This window comes from Vicia villosa, unplaced genomic scaffold, assembly GCF_029867415.1.
Source record: "Vicia villosa cultivar HV-30 ecotype Madison, WI unplaced genomic scaffold, Vvil1.0 ctg.002073F_1_1, whole genome shotgun sequence".
Taxonomy (NCBI): Eukaryota; Viridiplantae; Streptophyta; class Magnoliopsida; order Fabales; family Fabaceae; genus Vicia; species Vicia villosa.
In genome coordinates, this window is record NW_026705828.1 from 283914 (window position 1) to 302141 (window position 18228).

The 18228-nt window shown below is 34.6% G+C and overlaps 2 protein-coding genes across 2 annotated transcripts; both read left to right on the plus strand.

The window, feature by feature from the left end:
* The first annotated feature begins 6442 nt into the window (after positions 1–6442).
* Positions 6443–7125, plus strand: LOC131637700 (pectinesterase inhibitor 9-like). Its single transcript, XM_058908304.1, has one exon. The coding sequence runs from the start codon at positions 6487–6489 to the stop codon at positions 7123–7125; it is 639 nt and encodes a 212-aa protein (XP_058764287.1). The 5' UTR covers positions 6443–6486.
* Positions 7126–14784: 7659 nt separating this feature from the next.
* Positions 14785–15942, plus strand: LOC131637688 (uncharacterized). Its single transcript, XM_058908291.1, has one exon. The coding sequence runs from the start codon at positions 14785–14787 to the stop codon at positions 15940–15942; it is 1158 nt and encodes a 385-aa protein (XP_058764274.1).
* Positions 15943–18228: the final 2286 nt, after the last annotated feature.

Genomic DNA, 18228 nt, shown 5'->3' on the forward strand with positions numbered 1-18228 from the left:
ATGTTAAACATGATTAGAAATATGTGTAAACGTGCAATTTATGTCGTATGTGTGGTTTATTTTTCTGAAATTCGTACTGGTATGATTCGAGAGCATTTGGGAGGTGTAGAATGTTGTTTTCTGCAGGTTGGGGTTTCTGAAATCGCCGGTTCGCGCCGCGTGCACAGGGTTGGCGCCGCGAACAGGTGGGCAGAATGCCAGGATGTTTTGATACGCACAGGTCACGCCGCGTACCAGTGTTGGCGCCGCAAAGGCGTAACTTTTTCCTCGCTTCGCGCCGCGTGTAGATGTTTGCGCCGCGAACAGCTTGGCAGAGAGCCAAGGATTTTTGAAACGCTCAGTTCGCGCCGCGAACCAAGCTTGGCGCCGCGTGCTGTTGCTGTTTGGAATTATTTTTTTTAAAGTTTAACGATGTATAACTTTTTAGCTGTTAGTCCGTTTGATGTGCCGTTTCGAGCACAGTGAAGCTAATTAAGCGATTTATGCAATAAAATAGTGTTTTAAGTGGTGACTCGAATTTAATTTAAAACACTTGATTTAATTGGTTGTGGTGGCTTATATTGTTATTGCATCGGTTGATGATTATGAATGTTCAGTTGTTTGGTGTTGATGATTAGCATGCGGTATGTGATGCATGCATTTCATAATCATATTGTGGGTTGTATCCCTTATGGTGGTGGGACAGCGGTAGCTAATTCCCATTGTGTGGAATTAGTGAGAGAAGTAGCTGAATCTTTATGGTGGTGGATCGGTGAGATGGGTTATCCCATGTTTGGTACCACATGCATTTAGTTGCATTGCATTAGGTTGTTGTGTATAATTGTAACATGAATGGAAGTTGTCCAATGTTATAATTTGTGTGTATTTTGGTATGAATGACTGTAATTGACGAATGTTGCTATATTATCTGAATATAATTGATTTGGGTGAATAATGTATGGATGAAGTTGTATTGTTTATATTCCTATAACATTTGTTAATGCGAATGAAACTCACCCTTACTGTTGTTATTTTTCAGATTGAGGAGTAGCTTGTGTACTTGGTGAGGATTAGCTCGTCAAGTAGTTCATTATAGTCAGTTGGGTCTGTGTCATGCTCTGGTCGTGTAACACCGGGAACGTTATTTTAGAATTGGCTGATAAACTTCTGTTTTGTTTATGGTTTATGGTTGAATTATGAGTCTTCGACTCCAGATGTTTGATTATTCAGTTGTTAAGAATATTCCGCTGTGTTAACATGCTACCTGAATAATTTTTGGTTTATTGTTCCTTTATGGCATGACATGAATATTTGTTTATTTTGTTGGCGTTGTAATACCCTTCTTCATGTTTTACTCTGATTTTAATGTTAATTTTCTGCGGGGTTTAGAAGGGTGTTACAGTGTGGGTATCATCTTTGTTTATGCCAAGAGACTAACTAAACAATGTTGAATGAATATGGAAAGCAGCTACTAACACTTGGAGACTAACATAGTAGGTGGTATCTTAGATTTTGTACATTTATCACTACCTAGGGGATAAATCACATGGATTTGAAATCTGATATAGGAAATGGCGTTGGTTGTGTCTGTCCTCAACCAAGATTGGAATTTGATAATGGCGTTGGTTGTGTCTGTTCTCAATAAAGACTTGAATTTGATAATGGTGTCAGTTGTGTCTGTTCTCAACCAAGACTTGATAGTACGAAAAATGCTAGATTAACACATTTACCACTTCCAAGGGACTAATGTGATAAATGCAGAACAAATGATCACTGCCAGAAGACTAATGTGATAAATGGTAACTTGTTACTGCTCGGGGACTAACGTGATCAAGGAAAGATGTAAATTACAAATTTAATACTGCCAAGGGACTAATGTGATAAATGGTAACTTGTTACTGCTCGGGGACTAACATAACAAGGAAATATGTAGATGATCAATCAATCATTGCTCGGGGATTAACGTAATTTAATTGGAGGTAGCTCATTACTACTCGGGGACTAACGTAATAAGTTAAATCGTAGATTTCGTGTATTCACCACAACCTAGGGAGTGAGTAACACTGGCTAAAAAAGAGGATGGATTGTCGTTGCTGAGAGACTAACACAACAATATGGCAGATTCAACGTATCTATCCCAGCCTAGGGGATAGATAACATGGACATTAACTCAAATTACTAAGCCTTGGGGACTAACATAGTAAATTGTATCGCAGACTTTGCACATTTATCGCTACTCAGGGGATAAATTATGTCTATTTTTGTATATAAATAACTTATTAAGTTATATCGTAGATGTTTATATACCTACCACAATCTAGGGGGTAGATACTTTGGGTTTTAGATAATCTACAATTGCTGGGAGACTGACGCATTAGATTATATCGCGGAAGTTGCATTTCTATTACAACCCAAGGGATAGAAGATAACTTATCGCTACTGGGAGACTGATGCAACAAGTTATATCATAGATTTTGCATACCTACCACAACCTAGGGGGTAAATAAAGCGAATTGGAAATTTTGAAATTTGATGTTGGAATTTGATAACCAGAGTTTGATACTTGCAACTTGGTAAATGAAACTTGATAATTGAGTGAGAATTGATGATTGAAAACATAACTTTGATAATTGGAAATTTTGAATTTGAAAGCTTGAATAGTGCCCGTAGGCTGATGATGACTAGGCTTTGGATATGTGTCATAGGTAAGTTTCCTAGTGAAATTTTGATAGCGGTACCTTTGATGATTGTATCTATTCTCAACCGAGGTGGCTATAGTGATATTACGAAGAATGGATAGTGCTAAGCTTGGATTTGAAATTGAGTGCGTCTTAGCTGGTGAGCATGCCTTAAGATTTTCCGCAGATGTATGAATGAATGCAATGCATGTATGCATGTTTGATAGGATCATGATTGATGTATGTATGATGCATGGTATGTATGCTTGATATGATAAAAAATGTTATGAAATGCGATGATTGATAAATGCAATGCCCATATTTTTGAACTACGAATTTGAAGGTAGGCTACCAGACAAGGATTGGGGATAAGAATTAGCTTTCAAACGGGAATCGAAACACTATCAAAAAAGAATTGGTTTAGGTGATATGCCAGATAGGAACTGGGCTTAGGGTGATATGTCGGATAGGAACTAGGCTTTACACAAACATCCGCAGGGTTACTGGAATAGTATCAACTTGGTGGCTAGGGAAGGTGAAATGAATAGCAAGGATGCTAACATTGGTAAGGTTACCGGGAGACATTGATCATGTGATTGGAAGAATGACCAACAATAAGGTTACTGGCATCGATAAGGTTACTGGGAAACATAAATCGGGTGATTGGATGAACACTCAGTAAGGTTACTAGTATCGGTAAGGTTACCTGAAAACATCAATCAGGTGAGTGGGAAGTGTGAGGCTGCTCACGTTTGTAGGGCTGCCTACGATTGAATTTTGGAATAGATTGCTTATACCAAGGGATTATAAGGCGGGTGATGTTCTCTACCTTTGCCAGGGGATTGATAAGGTAAAATGATATGATATACCTCTTCTTGGAGACTGACAAGGTGAAGTGATTTGATATACCTTTGCTTAGAGATTGACAAGGTGAAAAGATTTTATACCTTTGCTTGGAGACTCACGAGATGAAAATATTTGATACCTTTTTTTGGAGACTGATGAGGTGAAAAGATTTGATACCTTTGCTTAGAGACTGACAAGGTGAAAAGATTTGATACCTTTGTTGGAAACTGACAAGGTGAAAAGTTTTGATGCCTCAGCTTGAAGAATAATAAGGTGAATTACTTTGATACATATACTTAGAGACTGATAAGGTGAATTACTTTGATACCTCTGCGTGGATGTGAGTGGAAGGATAAAGTCTTCCTTTTTGTTTTCTATTGTCGGTGTCTTCTATGATGTGTAACAGCGGGGAGGGAACATTTTTATGTCTTTTATGTTGTGGAGATTAATTGAATATCTCTTGAGTTGATGTTGCTACGTTTTACTTTATAAACATGATTATGTTTTGAATTATCATTAGCTGATGATATTTCCGTTGCTTGAATACAAGTTGAATTTTCAGACATGTTTTTATTATTATAATCTTTATTATAATTTTTTAAAATAGTATGTGTTACATATCATGATGTATGAGCATGTTTTGTTGAACTGTAGCATCCTAAATACTTTTGTGTTGAATTTACTCTGATAATCTATTTAAATTACGCAGTGGTTATTTAGAGTGTTACACCGTATGGTTGTTCGCGACCATTCATTGGCATTGAAAATCTAGGCACATAAGGCCTAAAATTACAAGTACCCATTGGCCTTAGGGTCACTGGTTGGCCCTGCGTTCAAACGGAGGATAATATTGGTCCACTTTGAGTGTTCGACGGTATCGCCGTCACACTCATTGTAGAAGGGATTGCCTTGGTCACAGTCGTTGCGATCGTATTTTCCCATGTTGAATGGGGAGGCTGTTCTACACTATTATTTGGTGGACTGACCATTCTTCTAACTTACTTCCTTTTAGATATAGGTTTGTTATTTCTAGCTACCCTACCACTTCTCAATCTCATGCAACAAAGTTTAAGAGGAAGTTTTATGCAAAACTAAAACAAAACAAGGGTTCAAAAATGAAAATCAAACTAGACACAACCAGGTGTACTAATTGGTTTACCTTTGATTTTGGTAAACAATCGTTAGTCTTCTAAAATTGATACTTTGGTTACTTGCAGAATCGACTAGATTGATCCTAGGACATATGTGTATAGTTTTTTTTTGTTTCAGGTTTTCTTGATACTAAGTTGTTTGATGATAATGGTAAATTTAAATATAATGCAAGTAAAAACTGTTTGTAAAAAGTAAAAGGGAAAATAAGATAGTTTCGATTGAAATGTAAATGGAATAAGGACGTTTAATGCAAGTAAATTGACTTAGAAATAAAAATGGTGTTCCATACGTAGATTTCTCAACACACTTAGATACTTTAAGTGCTTTGAGTATGGTTCAATATTGAACACACATAAATCTAATTGGTAACAAATGGTCTTCTCTCTAGGGGATGACACGTTCTCGTCTGCATGCGCTTCGTCTTTCACAAGTCTTCGCGCGTCCTTCTTGAGGGACGGATAAGGCCAAAATACAATTATTGGCCAATTTCGAATTTATCCTTGTCGAACTCCAAGTCTGAATTGCTTCAAAAAATTTCTAAGTCCCAATGTAACACAACCTAGCCAGTATGACCAACTCTTTGCCAAATCTCTGTCGAAATCATCAAACCTCTTCGTCGAAGTTAGCTTCTTTCACAAAATATTTCCTTAAGTTTTCCTTGACATCTTATTCTTTATCGAGCATCAAAATTACAGCTAACACACGTCCAGATAAACACCCTCCAAACTTTGAGCGCTGCTAAGCACGGAAGTCACCCATGTCAATTTTGTCTCCACCCAAAAATGTTAACTCATGTAAGCAAGCAACACAAGGTTTTGTTGGCCCTTTCGAACCATGTATTCCAAATTCTTAATAAAAAATAGTGTTTGTCATAAATTATGGAATGACTCCAGAAGTTGAGATACACCCTAATATATTTGTTGTTGGATTCTAGATCATTCAAAAGCCCATAAACTTTAATGAGCATACAATCCTCAGGCCATCACTATACACTTCAGCAGACTCAAGATCCATCGTGGACAATACGGAAGAGGAGGACCAATAATATTAAAAAATAATATTTAAAAATTTAGGTTTTGATTTAGGTTTGTGCTTTGAGAAAAAAAAAACTAAAATAAACTTATGAAAAAAAAACAAAAATAAAGATACAAAACATGAGAATTTCACATGTATACAACATATTTTTAAGACTTAAATTAAATGTAGAAAGAACATCTTATACTACAAATCAAATAGAAAAATTATATTAATTTAATAATGGCATTAAAGATTAAAAACGTGTAAAACCCAAAAGTTTGACCAACAATATTACTTCACACACCATTTCACTCAAATGAAGAAAACAAGCTTCTTAAATTAATTAAGGTTTTATTACTCCAATTTGGTATTAAAAATTTCTTAGTATCTCATCAAGGTAGACAATCTTATCTATGAATCTAGTATATCTATTATAGTATACACAACATGATCACAAATTATATGCTTAATCAACATCAATTCTAATGCTAATATCGGATTTTTGACCGACCAACTCATTATTTATTTTTTATAATAGTCCTTATATTCCTCTCCATGCTTGGTGCAAATCAATGCAAGCATTAGTAATGGAATTTAATTTACGCAACATGAGCCAAACAGCAAAGAAAAGTAACAAAACAGCCATGCATAATATTGCATGTGGGAGTTTGACCTAAACAATTGCACTTGGGAACATGTATGGAACTCTCTATATAAGCAACACATCTCATTGGCTTTTTCATTAAATTTGAGCTTTGAAAGTTCTCTTTTTCCATCATATCACTTTAACTAACCAAGGTTCATTTGTAACACAATGGCACAAAAACATATCCTCATATCACTAGCTATTTTTCTCTCGCTCCTCTTAGAGTCTTCCTTGGCCAAGCATAACTCTCAAACAATAACTTACATAAAGTCATCTTGCAATGGAACTCTCTATCCTAATCTATGCATTCGTTGTCTTAACAAATTCTCACATTCAACCATAAATGGTCCTCAACACTTAGCCCAACTTGCCTTATCCGTAAGTCTCTCTAGAGCCCTACAAACAAGAGTATACCTTTTAAATGTAGCCAAAGAACTCACGACAATTGATGATAACAACAAAAGGATGTATCTAACCGTGCAAGATTGTGTGAATCAAATCAATGATAGCGTTGATCAACTTACCCAAGCCATCAAAGAACTTAAAAAGTTGAACCAATTTAACACCATCATCAATGATAAAGTGTTGTGGCACATAAGTAATGTTGAGACATGGGTTAGTACTGCCTTGACAGATGCTAGTAGCTGTGTGCAATCGTTCCCCGGTCATAGAATGAGTAACAGGGTTGCGACAATAAAGGTTAGGGCAAAGAATGTTGCAGAAGTTACTAGTAATGCACTTGCTTTGTTTCAGAGTTATGCTTCTAGGTACAAACTTGCAGCAGCTGGAACAACCAAGAAGCCTTGAAAAGTTAAAAGAGAGTGTTTTTTTTATCATCCTTTGTTTGTTCATGTATAATGTTTGTATACATGTTTTTTCTTTGGGTGGTTTTACATAGACATTTATCAAGTGTAATATTGATGTAAGAATGTATTATTTAATCTTATTATTATTTAATTTAGTTATTGAGTATATCCATTCGTTAATAATGGTTAAACAGTCTGTTGAATAAATATTTCTTATAGCTGGTCACATTTCATATGAAAAAGCTTTAAATAACTGCTAAATAGACTATCTTTTAATGTTTGGCAAGGGAATTTTAGGATGTTGGTAGCACTATTGAAACTTGATTTTAATAGATTTATAAGGTTGGTTAGTAAAAGGATTAGTATCACACATTTTAGTATATTTTAGTATAAATTAATATGTTTTAAATAGGGTGAGATAAATAATTAACGAACAAGTCAAGAGTCATTATCCTCCAAATCAGACATAGAATTTTTAAGGTTAATCGAGCTATGATGGAATTTTGAGTTGGCCACATACCAAAGTAAAATTTTATATCAATTAATTTTGAATTGATTGAGCTTTTACCAGGCTGAACTCAGGAACCAAGTGAGATTTGTGTCTGGCTGATATTAAACTGATAGAGAAACTCAATAACCAAACAGAGACTTCCTTAAACAATTCCCAAAAAAATACAAGAATTTTTCCTGGCTTAACTCGAAACCAAACAATAACTTCATGTAAAAGAAATATTTACTCAAGAGATAAATATACTCTTGATAAATTACAATTGTGCCCTCACTCATAACAATGATCCTCACATGGACTCAAGAATAGTCTCGAAGTACTATGGCTAAATATATGTGACAAAGTAGGATCACTACTCGTTTTGTGGATATGAAAAACGATAGAGAAACTCTCTGTTTATAAGTTCGTGGTATAAATTTGGAAACATCCATGAAAAAAATTTATGTCATATGATGGATCGGAAAAATCGATTATAAACCTTAAATAATCAATTGTTAAGTCCACAAATGAAAGATCATTGACGATCCAAGAACGTGTAATTATTTACATGTAAGATCATTGATGTCGCTCGTGTGAATGGTTAACATCCAACCACCTACTCGAACGATAGAATAGAAATTTGGGGAAAAGAATAACATGTTACTCCAACCATAAATGATTCGTCGCTAGCGAGATCGTGAGGAGAAACACATTATCAAAGAAGGACTCAATGAATCTCTCTCACACCCGGAGAACCCAACCAACCTCCATCACCAATTGAAACTATTTTTGAACATCCACCAAATGGAGAACCTCTACTTTTAATCGAAGAAAACTTGGCTCAACACTCATGAAGTGGAGATGATGTACCTCAAGTTACTACTATGGTGAAAGGTTGACAAATATTGACGCTAACACCCTGCTGAGAGGTCTTCTCATGTCGGTCAATAGATAGTCTGCATCGATAGAGGGTCAAAATTATCAATTTTGAGTATTAATATTGTTGGACAAGTGACTTCAAGCACAAGAGGGGCTGAATAATGATATTTAAAATTTGAGATTAGTTTAATTATTTTATTACTTAAGAAGAAAATTGTGTTAGTATCTTAAGATCAGAGAGAAAAGCAGCAGAAATAAAAAAAAGTAAATTAGTAAAGTAAATAACAAAAATTAAAGAGATAAGGGTTAGAAAGATGGCAACTGGGAATTATACAAGTTCTATGGAATGTTGGCTTAGTCCTGTCCTCAAGATATCTTCTTGAGATTTCACGATAATATTAAGCTTCTACAGGTTATGCCCATGAACCTTTGGTATATTCTATTCGTGAGATTTAACACTCCCTTATCTCCCAACCAAAAGAGAGTTTTTTTCACGAGATGAACTCATGAACCAAGTAGAGATTTTATAGGGTGATCTCAATAACCAGACTAAAATTTTGTCGATTGAGTTCTTGTTAGCTGGAGATTTCGACAAGTAGAGACGAGATGTTCTAAAAAAAGTTTTATGTTTCGAAGGAAGAATAGCTTTATAAGGCTATTTTTAAGATTCTTTATGTCGAAGATTTTCTCTAAGTCGAAGTAAGACATGAGTTGTAATATCTTCGAAGTCGAAGGGACGAAGGACTTAGGATATTTCGAGGTATTTTTTAAGATACATTTTGACAAGGTCACGTTGTTTCACATTTTAGAACTTCGAGCGGGAATGTTTTGAATTTCAAAGTGATTCATTTAATTAGAAAGACATGTGGAAGCATCAGGAAATCGAAGCACATGCAAAAAGGCATCGTGGCATTTTATCAGAGTTAGACCGTTAGGGTCGAATTAGTATAAATAGGGATCTTAATGGTAGGATTCAGAGGTGTTCATTTTGTACAAATCACTCAAAAAATCACTCAAGTACCAAGTGAAAGAGAAAGAGTTTTCATTGAGAATGTACGTGTAACACCATTTGTACTTTTACATTACTCTCAGTTTTACATATTCAAGTCATTTACATACATTTCTTTTTCGAGTCATGTCTTTTATATTATTCCTTAAAGCCTTTTAAATCTTTTCTTCAAATTTCGTCTTTACATACTGTATTGCCTTTATATTAGTTACACATTCGAAATACCCCTTTAGAATATGAGTTCAATCATTAAAATAAGAAACTTTCAGACACATGTCCTAGGATCAATCTAGTCAATCCTGCAAGTTACCAAAATACATTTAATAATTTGGAAGACTAGCAGTTATTTACCAGAAATCACTGTAAATAGTTTCTATAACGAAACATAGATTTTACAAATGGTTGATCTCAAGAACTAAAATCAATTCTTCATCAGTAACGCGATCTTAAAATAACAACAGTGGTATGACACTGTGTTAGTGCAAAAAACTGTTAAGGTATGCTGATGGTACATTTAATAGGAAAGCTCTATGAAAGGATTGGACCATATAAAAGTGATTTGTAAGAGAAGTTGAGTCAAGGATAGAGAAAAGCTCAAGAAGTGATAAAGTTGGTAAAAGAGGAAAAGCCGACACAAATCCACAAAAGTGGTCGAACCTTTTTCTGTTGACCATATGGGAAGCTGAAACTTAGAAAAATTTTGATGTGTTATGCGCTTGAGAGTAGTGTCGAGAGGAAGACTTGAGCGGGATAATTTAAATTTCAAATGCCAGCGGTTAACATAAAAGTAATCCTCAAAACAAGCGCCAAAAACATGGGGAGTAATTACTTGGGTTGTGTAGCAAGACGTCTAGCCTGCAGCCAGTTACGTTGCAGTTACTTTTACGTGTAGGTAGTTACTTTGTTGTATTATAAATAGGAGATCCCACAAATGGCTCCAGGTGTTCACTTGTACTAAATCACTTGTAAAAACTTCACATTCCCAACGCGAGGAAATAAAGAGTTTTCAAGAGTGCTAATGTACGTGAATCACCATTTTTATCTAAATGCAATTTCCTTATTTATTAATCGTTCCTCTTGAATATTTTATTTTACTTTCATTTACATTTGAACTATCTTTTTACGTCATAGTATACGCTGTCGACTGTAGTTCTGTTACAATAATGGAATTTACCATAGATGTATTTGTTCTGTATCTTTTCTGAATGTTATAGCATTCTGTCGGTCACGAGTCACCCTCAGTTGATACCATTAGCACCTTTTTGTGGAAAACTCCGCTTGTTCAAACTCTTTGTAGGAAACCGTTTCTCTTAGAGTCAAATATTGTGTCAAATTAAACAAGCCAAACCTTAGTTGCATTAGCACGTGTCTTAGGATCAACTATTTGATTCTGCGAGTGACCCTTAGTTTGTAGGCTTTGGGAGGACTAGTGGTTGTTTACCAATTTCCACAGTAAACACACTGGTATAACTCTTTCCTCACAAGAAGTTTTCATTCACAAGGCTTTAAGACAACTTTAGTTAAAGAAAATATTTAGAGAGAAAAGAGAGAGAGATAAATTGTAAAGAATTAGGAAAACTCTGACTTCTGATGTGAAATGAAGAGAGGAGATACCTCCTTTATATATGAGAAAAATTGGCTCAAAAAATAAACAATTCATGGGCTGAATTAATGGCCTATTTGATTAGGCTAATCGATTAGGTGCATCCAATAATCAATTATCGATGCCCAAAATGGAAGGTTTGGATAGTGAGTTGTTATCAATCATTAAGATATTATCATAATCGATTATGGACGCGATTAGGCATCATTTAATCGATTAGGTCAATAATCTATTCAATTAGGTAGTTGAAAAAATTGTCCTAATCAAGCAGACAGTCTTCTAATCAACTAGCTGGGCCTTGAAAATATTTTTAGGTGAATTTTGTTAAGTAAAGAGAGACTTTAAAAGTATTTTTGGTGTGTGTGAGTTGCCTTAGTAACTTGGGAGTTACTCTTCTATTTTCACAAGACTTTGGTCACTCAATATACACGACCAGATTAAACAAAATGGGGAGACGGGAAGCAATTATCAGATCTTATCTTGTTATAAAGCATGGTCCAAGTACTACTTGATTTAGGTATGTATATCCATATATGTACGACTTAAGGTACACATATACTTAGGCTAATCGATTAGGTGCATCCAATAATCAATTATCGATGCCCAAAATGGAAGGTTTGGATAGTGAGTTGTTATCAATCATTAAGATATTATCATAATCGATTATGGACGCGATTAGGCATCATTTAATCGATTAGGTCAATAATCTATTCAATTAGGTAGTTGAAAAAATTGTCCTAATCAAGCAGACAGTCTTCTAATCAACTAGCTGGGCCTTGAAAATATTTTTAGGTGAATTTTGTTAAGTAAAGAGAGACTTTAAAAGTATTTTTGGTGTGTGTGAGTTGCCTTAGTAACTTGGGAGTTACTCTTCTATTTTCACAAGACTTTGGTCACTCAATATACACGACCAGATTAAACAAAATGGGGAGACGGGAAGCAATTATCAGATCTTATCTTGTTATAAAGCATGGTCCAAGTACTACTTGATTTAGGTATGTATATCCATATATGTACGACTTAAGGTACACATATACTTTTCATACTTTATTCTACCCCTTTTCAATTGAATTACTGACTTGAGCGTTAGAGTGTTAATCCTATAGATCCACCATGTGTTCAACCACTCTAGAGGCTCGCACCACCGCATTAGGAATCTCAATTTACTTATAATTTTTGTTTCGATACAAAACAATATTTTATGAATTTAAAATATATAATTTTTAAATTAAATAATATCATTATTTTTTAAGTTAAACTATTTATTTTAGTCAAAATTTTAAATCCAAAATTTAGTTTCAAATTAATAATTAAAATTTAAACATAAACTTGAAATTTTATAAAATCAATACTTTAAATTTAAAATAAGTTGTATTAATCAAAACAAACGATTAATATTCAAATAATTTTAAAGTCTTAAATAATATTTAAAAGTTAACCGTTGTGACAAATGAAATCCAACAAAAATAATTAATCATACAATATTTAAACATTGAGGATTTGATTTAGGTTTGTGCTTTGCAGAAAAAACTAAGATAAATATATAAAACATGAGAATTTGGCATGTATACAACAGATTTCTAGACTTGTAAATTAATTGTGAAGCAACATCTTATACTACAAATCAAAACAAATAAATAAAAATTTAATTAATTTAATAGTGGTATTACAGATTAAAAACGTGTAAAACCAAGAAGTTTGACCAACAATATTACTTCACACACCATTTCACTCAAATAACGAAAACAAGCTTCTTAAATTGGGGTATTACTCCAATGTGGTATTAAGAATCTTTAGTATCTCATCAAGGTAGACAATCTTATCTATTAGTGATCTGCATGAGAACTTATTTTATTTCATAAAGTCGCAACTGCTGACTTTTTTTTCCACAAATAAACTGTGTATTTCTAGTAGTAAATGTTACAGAAGTTATTAGTAATGCACTTGCTTTGTTTATGCTTCTAGGTACAAACTTGCAACCAAGAAGCCTTGAAAATCTAAAAGATTGCTTTTTTACCATCTTCTGTTTGTTCATGTATACCGTATACATGTTTTTTCTTTGGGTGATTTTATATAGTTATTAACAAGTGCAATACTGATGTATCAATCATGAATGTATATTTATGCTAAAAATACTTAAAATAATAATGTTATTCTTACACCTATATTATATATCAATATTTACATCAAATACTGTTTACCGTATTTATACGGTGAACAGTGTTTTTTAAAATAAAATAGTAATATTTATAAAAAATATTTTTTATTTTTAAAATTACGGACGACAGTGTTCATGTACGGACGTGCATTAACCAACTTCATTATTGCATTAACCAAGTTTTTACACTGCATTAACCAAGTTTGATTACTGCTAAAAATTATTTGTAATACCTGGATGTTGCATTAACCAACTTCATTACTGCATTAACCAAGTTTGGTTAATGCAATGTAAAAACTTGATTAATGCAGTAATGAAGTTGGTTAATGCAACATCCAAGTATTAAAAATAATTTTTAGCAGTCATCAAACTAGATTAATGCAGTGTAAATACTTGGTTAATGCAGTAATAAAATTGGTTAATGCATATCCGTACATAAATAGTGTCGTCTTTAATTTTAAAAATAAAAATAAATATTATTATTTTATTTTAAAACACATTAGTATTTAATATAAATATTAGTGTACGTATAATATTTGTATAAGAATACCATTACTCTTTTAGAAAAAATTCTAAATAATGGACTGAACATATATTTTGAATACATTATGTATCAAAATTCTAAATAATGGACTGAACATATATTCTGAATACATTATGTATCAATCTATAAGCCACTTGGTGCAACTAATCGGTTTCCTATGTCTTTGCTTTATGCCGACATGATTACATATGTGGCTTTAAAATGATACTCTCTCTGTCTTTTAAAAAATTTCTCTTATTTGATTTATGCACGGTTCTTAAAACATTATTATTGATTCAATAATAAAAGTAATATCATTGTTAATAAATAAGATTATAGTAAATAAAAATAATAATCAGCATTGCATTAAAGGAACAATTATTTGATGATATTAAGTATTCTGGTGGCTGAGGGCCTTAACAGGTTTGGTTAGAAAGGCTACGGAGGGCGGAGATTACTCTGGTTTTCAAGTTTCGGGGGACTGCTCGGTGGAAATCCTCCAGTATGCTGACGACACGTTGCTTGTAGGGAGAGGAGGCTGGCAGCGGGTTTGGTGTATGAAGACGATCCTTAGAGGTTTCGAGATAATCTCCGGACTGGGAGTTAATTACCACAAAAGCAAACTCATTGGAGTTAATATTAGTCCTCACTTTCTCTCTGCAGCTGCCAATTTCTTATGTTGTAAGGTGGAAGACAATCATTTCATTTTTCTTGGGTTACCGGTCGGATTCAATCCAAGAAGAGTAATAACATGGGCACCTTTGGTTAAGAAATTCAAAGATCGTCTCAGTAGTTGGAAAGGAAGAATGCTCTCACTTGGCGGCAGAATTACTCTGATTAAATCTGTTTTAAATAGTTTAGCTATTTTTCATCTCTCTTTTTTCAGGGCTCCAAAAAAGGTGTGTCAACTATTAAATACCATTCAAAGCCGTTTCTTATGGGGCGGAGACGAAAGCAAGAGGAAGATACACTGGATTGGGTGGAATTTCACCAACCTCCCAATGGATAAAGGCGGTCTGGGCTTGAAAAATATTGAAGCTTTTAATTCTGCTTTGTTGATAAAATGGAAGTGGAGGATAATCAAAGGAGAACAAGCCAAATGGAAAGAAGTGCTATCAGCAAGATATGGGAATATTCAGCTGTTAATTCAGAAAGGCAAGGAGGCGAGATGCAACAGCGCAGTTTCAACATGGTGGAGTGACTTAACAAAGGCGGAAAATCGACACAGTGGTAAGGATTTTCTGAGCGGCTGCATCTTTAAGTTGGGGAATGGTTCTGCAGTATCCTTTTGGAAGGCGGCCTGGTTAAAAGAATACTCTTTGCAATCTATTTATCCAAACTTGTATGATCTTAGCACTAAGAAATATATGAGTGTTGCTGAAGCAGGGAAGGAAGTAGAAGAGCACGGGCTTTGGGGAGATTTCGGAATAGTGCATCCTTTGAATTTATCTGAAACTGTTAGTCTGGAAGATTTAAAGAGTTCTTTGCAGGATGTCTCCTTAAGCAGTGAGAGGTTGGATAGCGTCTTGTGGAGGAATTTCCCGGCGGAAGGCTATTCCGTTAAGGAAGGCTACGGTCTCTGCCACGTTACGCCGGAGGTAAACGATAGAGTAGGGGAGGCAGCCCAGCTGAAGGTTTTCGAAAGATTGTGGAGGATTAAAATTCCTTTTAGAACCAAAGCATTTGGATGGAGGTGTTTGTGGAACAGAATTGCAACAAAAGATATGCTGGCAAAAAGAGGCATAGTGAGCATCGCGTCTGATATTTCCTGTTGTTTTTGTTTTCGGTATGAGGAATCCATTCAGCACATCTTACTGTCTTGTCCTTTGGCGAAAAAGATATGCGAAGACGTCGGAGAGTGGTTAAGAGTTACAGCGGTTACCGAACTCTCTTTAAGCCATAGTTTTAATTTCTGGTTTGAGTTTTTCAGCAGCAAGAAAGTGAAAGCTGGAAAGGAAGGTTTCATGTGGTTGGTTGTTTGTTGGAATATTTGGAACGCTCGCAACGAGATTATTTTTAAGAACCAGACTGTTTCGTTGTCGGACTTACGGTGGGACATCAAGATCAAAGCTTGGAAATGGCTTACGGTGGGGGATATTACTCATACCAATAGTAATTTCTACAACTTTTGTAAAGACCCCATTTCCTGTCTTACTTAAGTTTCTATTGGTTCTGTAATTTTCTTTAGTCATTTCCCTCCTATTTTGTATCTGGGTTTTGAGTACCCCTAGTACTCAATATTAATATATCCTAGCTTACAAAAAAAAAAGTATTCTCTTTTGTAGTTTGTAGTTTTTACGTGTTTACTTGTGTCTGAGAATATCTTTGGTGACAACTTTTGTCATTTCAGAGAGTTATGACCCATACTAAACAAACTCTTTGATAAGTGGTTTTCGGATCGTTTATGCTAGTTTTTTTTGTTTTTTTCCGATTTACCTTTATTTTTATCATGTTTTATGTTGGATAGTCTATTTTTGGTGTTTTCAGACCTAAATAAGTGTCTCAGTGAAAGAGGAACGCGGAAGGAGAAAAATGCGGAAAAATAAGAAAATTTTAAGATTTCTCCATACATTTTCTAGAGGGTTGTTATGGGTGGCCGCAACACGTGTTACGGGTCTTAGCAATCAAGTTGTCAATCCCCATATGTTTTCCAGCGGTCGTAACAACTATTACGGGTCGTAGCTAGTGTGCGCATCTTCTCGATTTTCCTTTCCTTTTCCAATTGTCTATCCACCACTTTTAGGACTACTTCTATTTTTATTTTGTAATAAACCTCCTTGATGGGTACTGAACACGAATTAAAGTCATCCACATTTAGAATTCTCTATAAAAACTCTAGATTGTATGATTTTTGGATTCTCTCTTGTTGTAGTCTTTACGTTTTTTTTTTCTTTTTTTTTTGGTAATATACGTTTTTTTTGGTAATATACGTATTTTTTTCTATTCGTGGAAATAGATGTACTCAAGTCTCCTAGGAGCATCTTATTATTATTATTATTATTATTATTATTATTATTATTATTATTATTATTATTAGAGTTACTTTATCTTCAATCACGTTCTATTTACTTCATTGCTATAGTTATCAATTTTCATTGTTAATCATGATTATTGATTGCTAGTTTGATGTAGGGGTGGCAAACGGGTATGCCCGCCCCATTTAGACCCGCCCTGCAAAAACCCGCAAGAAAACGGGGCGGGGTGGGGCGGTCATAGTTGAGAGTGCGGGCCTAAAACTTTGGCCCTGCCCGCAAAAAAATAAGGGCGGGGCGGGAAAAGCCCGCGGACACTGCACTTTTTAAGCCTAAAATTACAAAATTTATGTTAATGCACGTGCACGCAAAAGTCCGCATAAAAAACAGGGCGGGGCGGTCACACTTAAGGGTGAGGGCCTAAAATCTTGACCCGCCCCGCACAAAAGTGCGGGCAAAACGGGCATGCCCAACGGGCCTGGCCCATTTTGCCACCCCTAGTTTGATGCATAGTTTGTCTTTGATATTTCTCACTATGAGTGAGTAGTCCACTAGAGACTAAGGGTCATGAGACTTGTCTCGTGACGTATCCAAGAGAACTCTTACAAATTGATTAAAAGAAACTTGTTTACATTTTATTTTTAAATTTGAATTTTAAAACTATATCTCTTACAAAAGTAAGGATTATTTAGGTACTGATCATACACTGAAAGGGTATTAAACAACTAAGTACACATCATGAGAGTGTTCGGGCTCAGTTGAGAAAAGTTTCAATATTTATATTTGTGTGATAAAAGGTCTCTGATGAATAACTCGGGCTAGCGAGAGCAGACGAATTATTCATCCTAGATATGACAACACGCTGACGAAAGTAGGTGTTGTCTAAACTTAGCTATTTTTTATAATTGTATAGAATTTCTCGTAATTCAAATTAAGGAAATTTTCGATATGTCTGAGCAATAATCATGAACCCTAGGTCTTGTTTGTCTTATAATTTTTATCTCGTTTTAATTCAATTTGTTTTTACAAAAACACATTTTTGTTGCTCTAGATTTAGACTGATAAAATAGGATTCAGTATTCAATATTTTGTCTTTGTGGTTCTATAACCTTTTTCTTATACTACTTCACATTGTCGTACACTTGCGACCCTATCAAGTTTTTGGCATCGTTGTCGGAGACCAGTTGTGTTTGATATTGAAATTCTATTTAGTCATTGTATAGACTAAAGTATTATTTTTCTATAGTTTTCTCACAACTCTTGTATGAAAAGAACTCGTTCTAATTATAATTTAGTCGATCCTATAAACAAAATTGAGTGTTTCTTATGCTAGAGACGCTGACATCTAAGCCAACACCAAATGGCTGAACCAGTAGTTGACACTAAGCCTTTAAAGAACTATGTGATTCCTACCGATAAGGAACCGCACGGTAGCATTATGCATCCTCTCATGGAGGCAAATAATTTTGAACT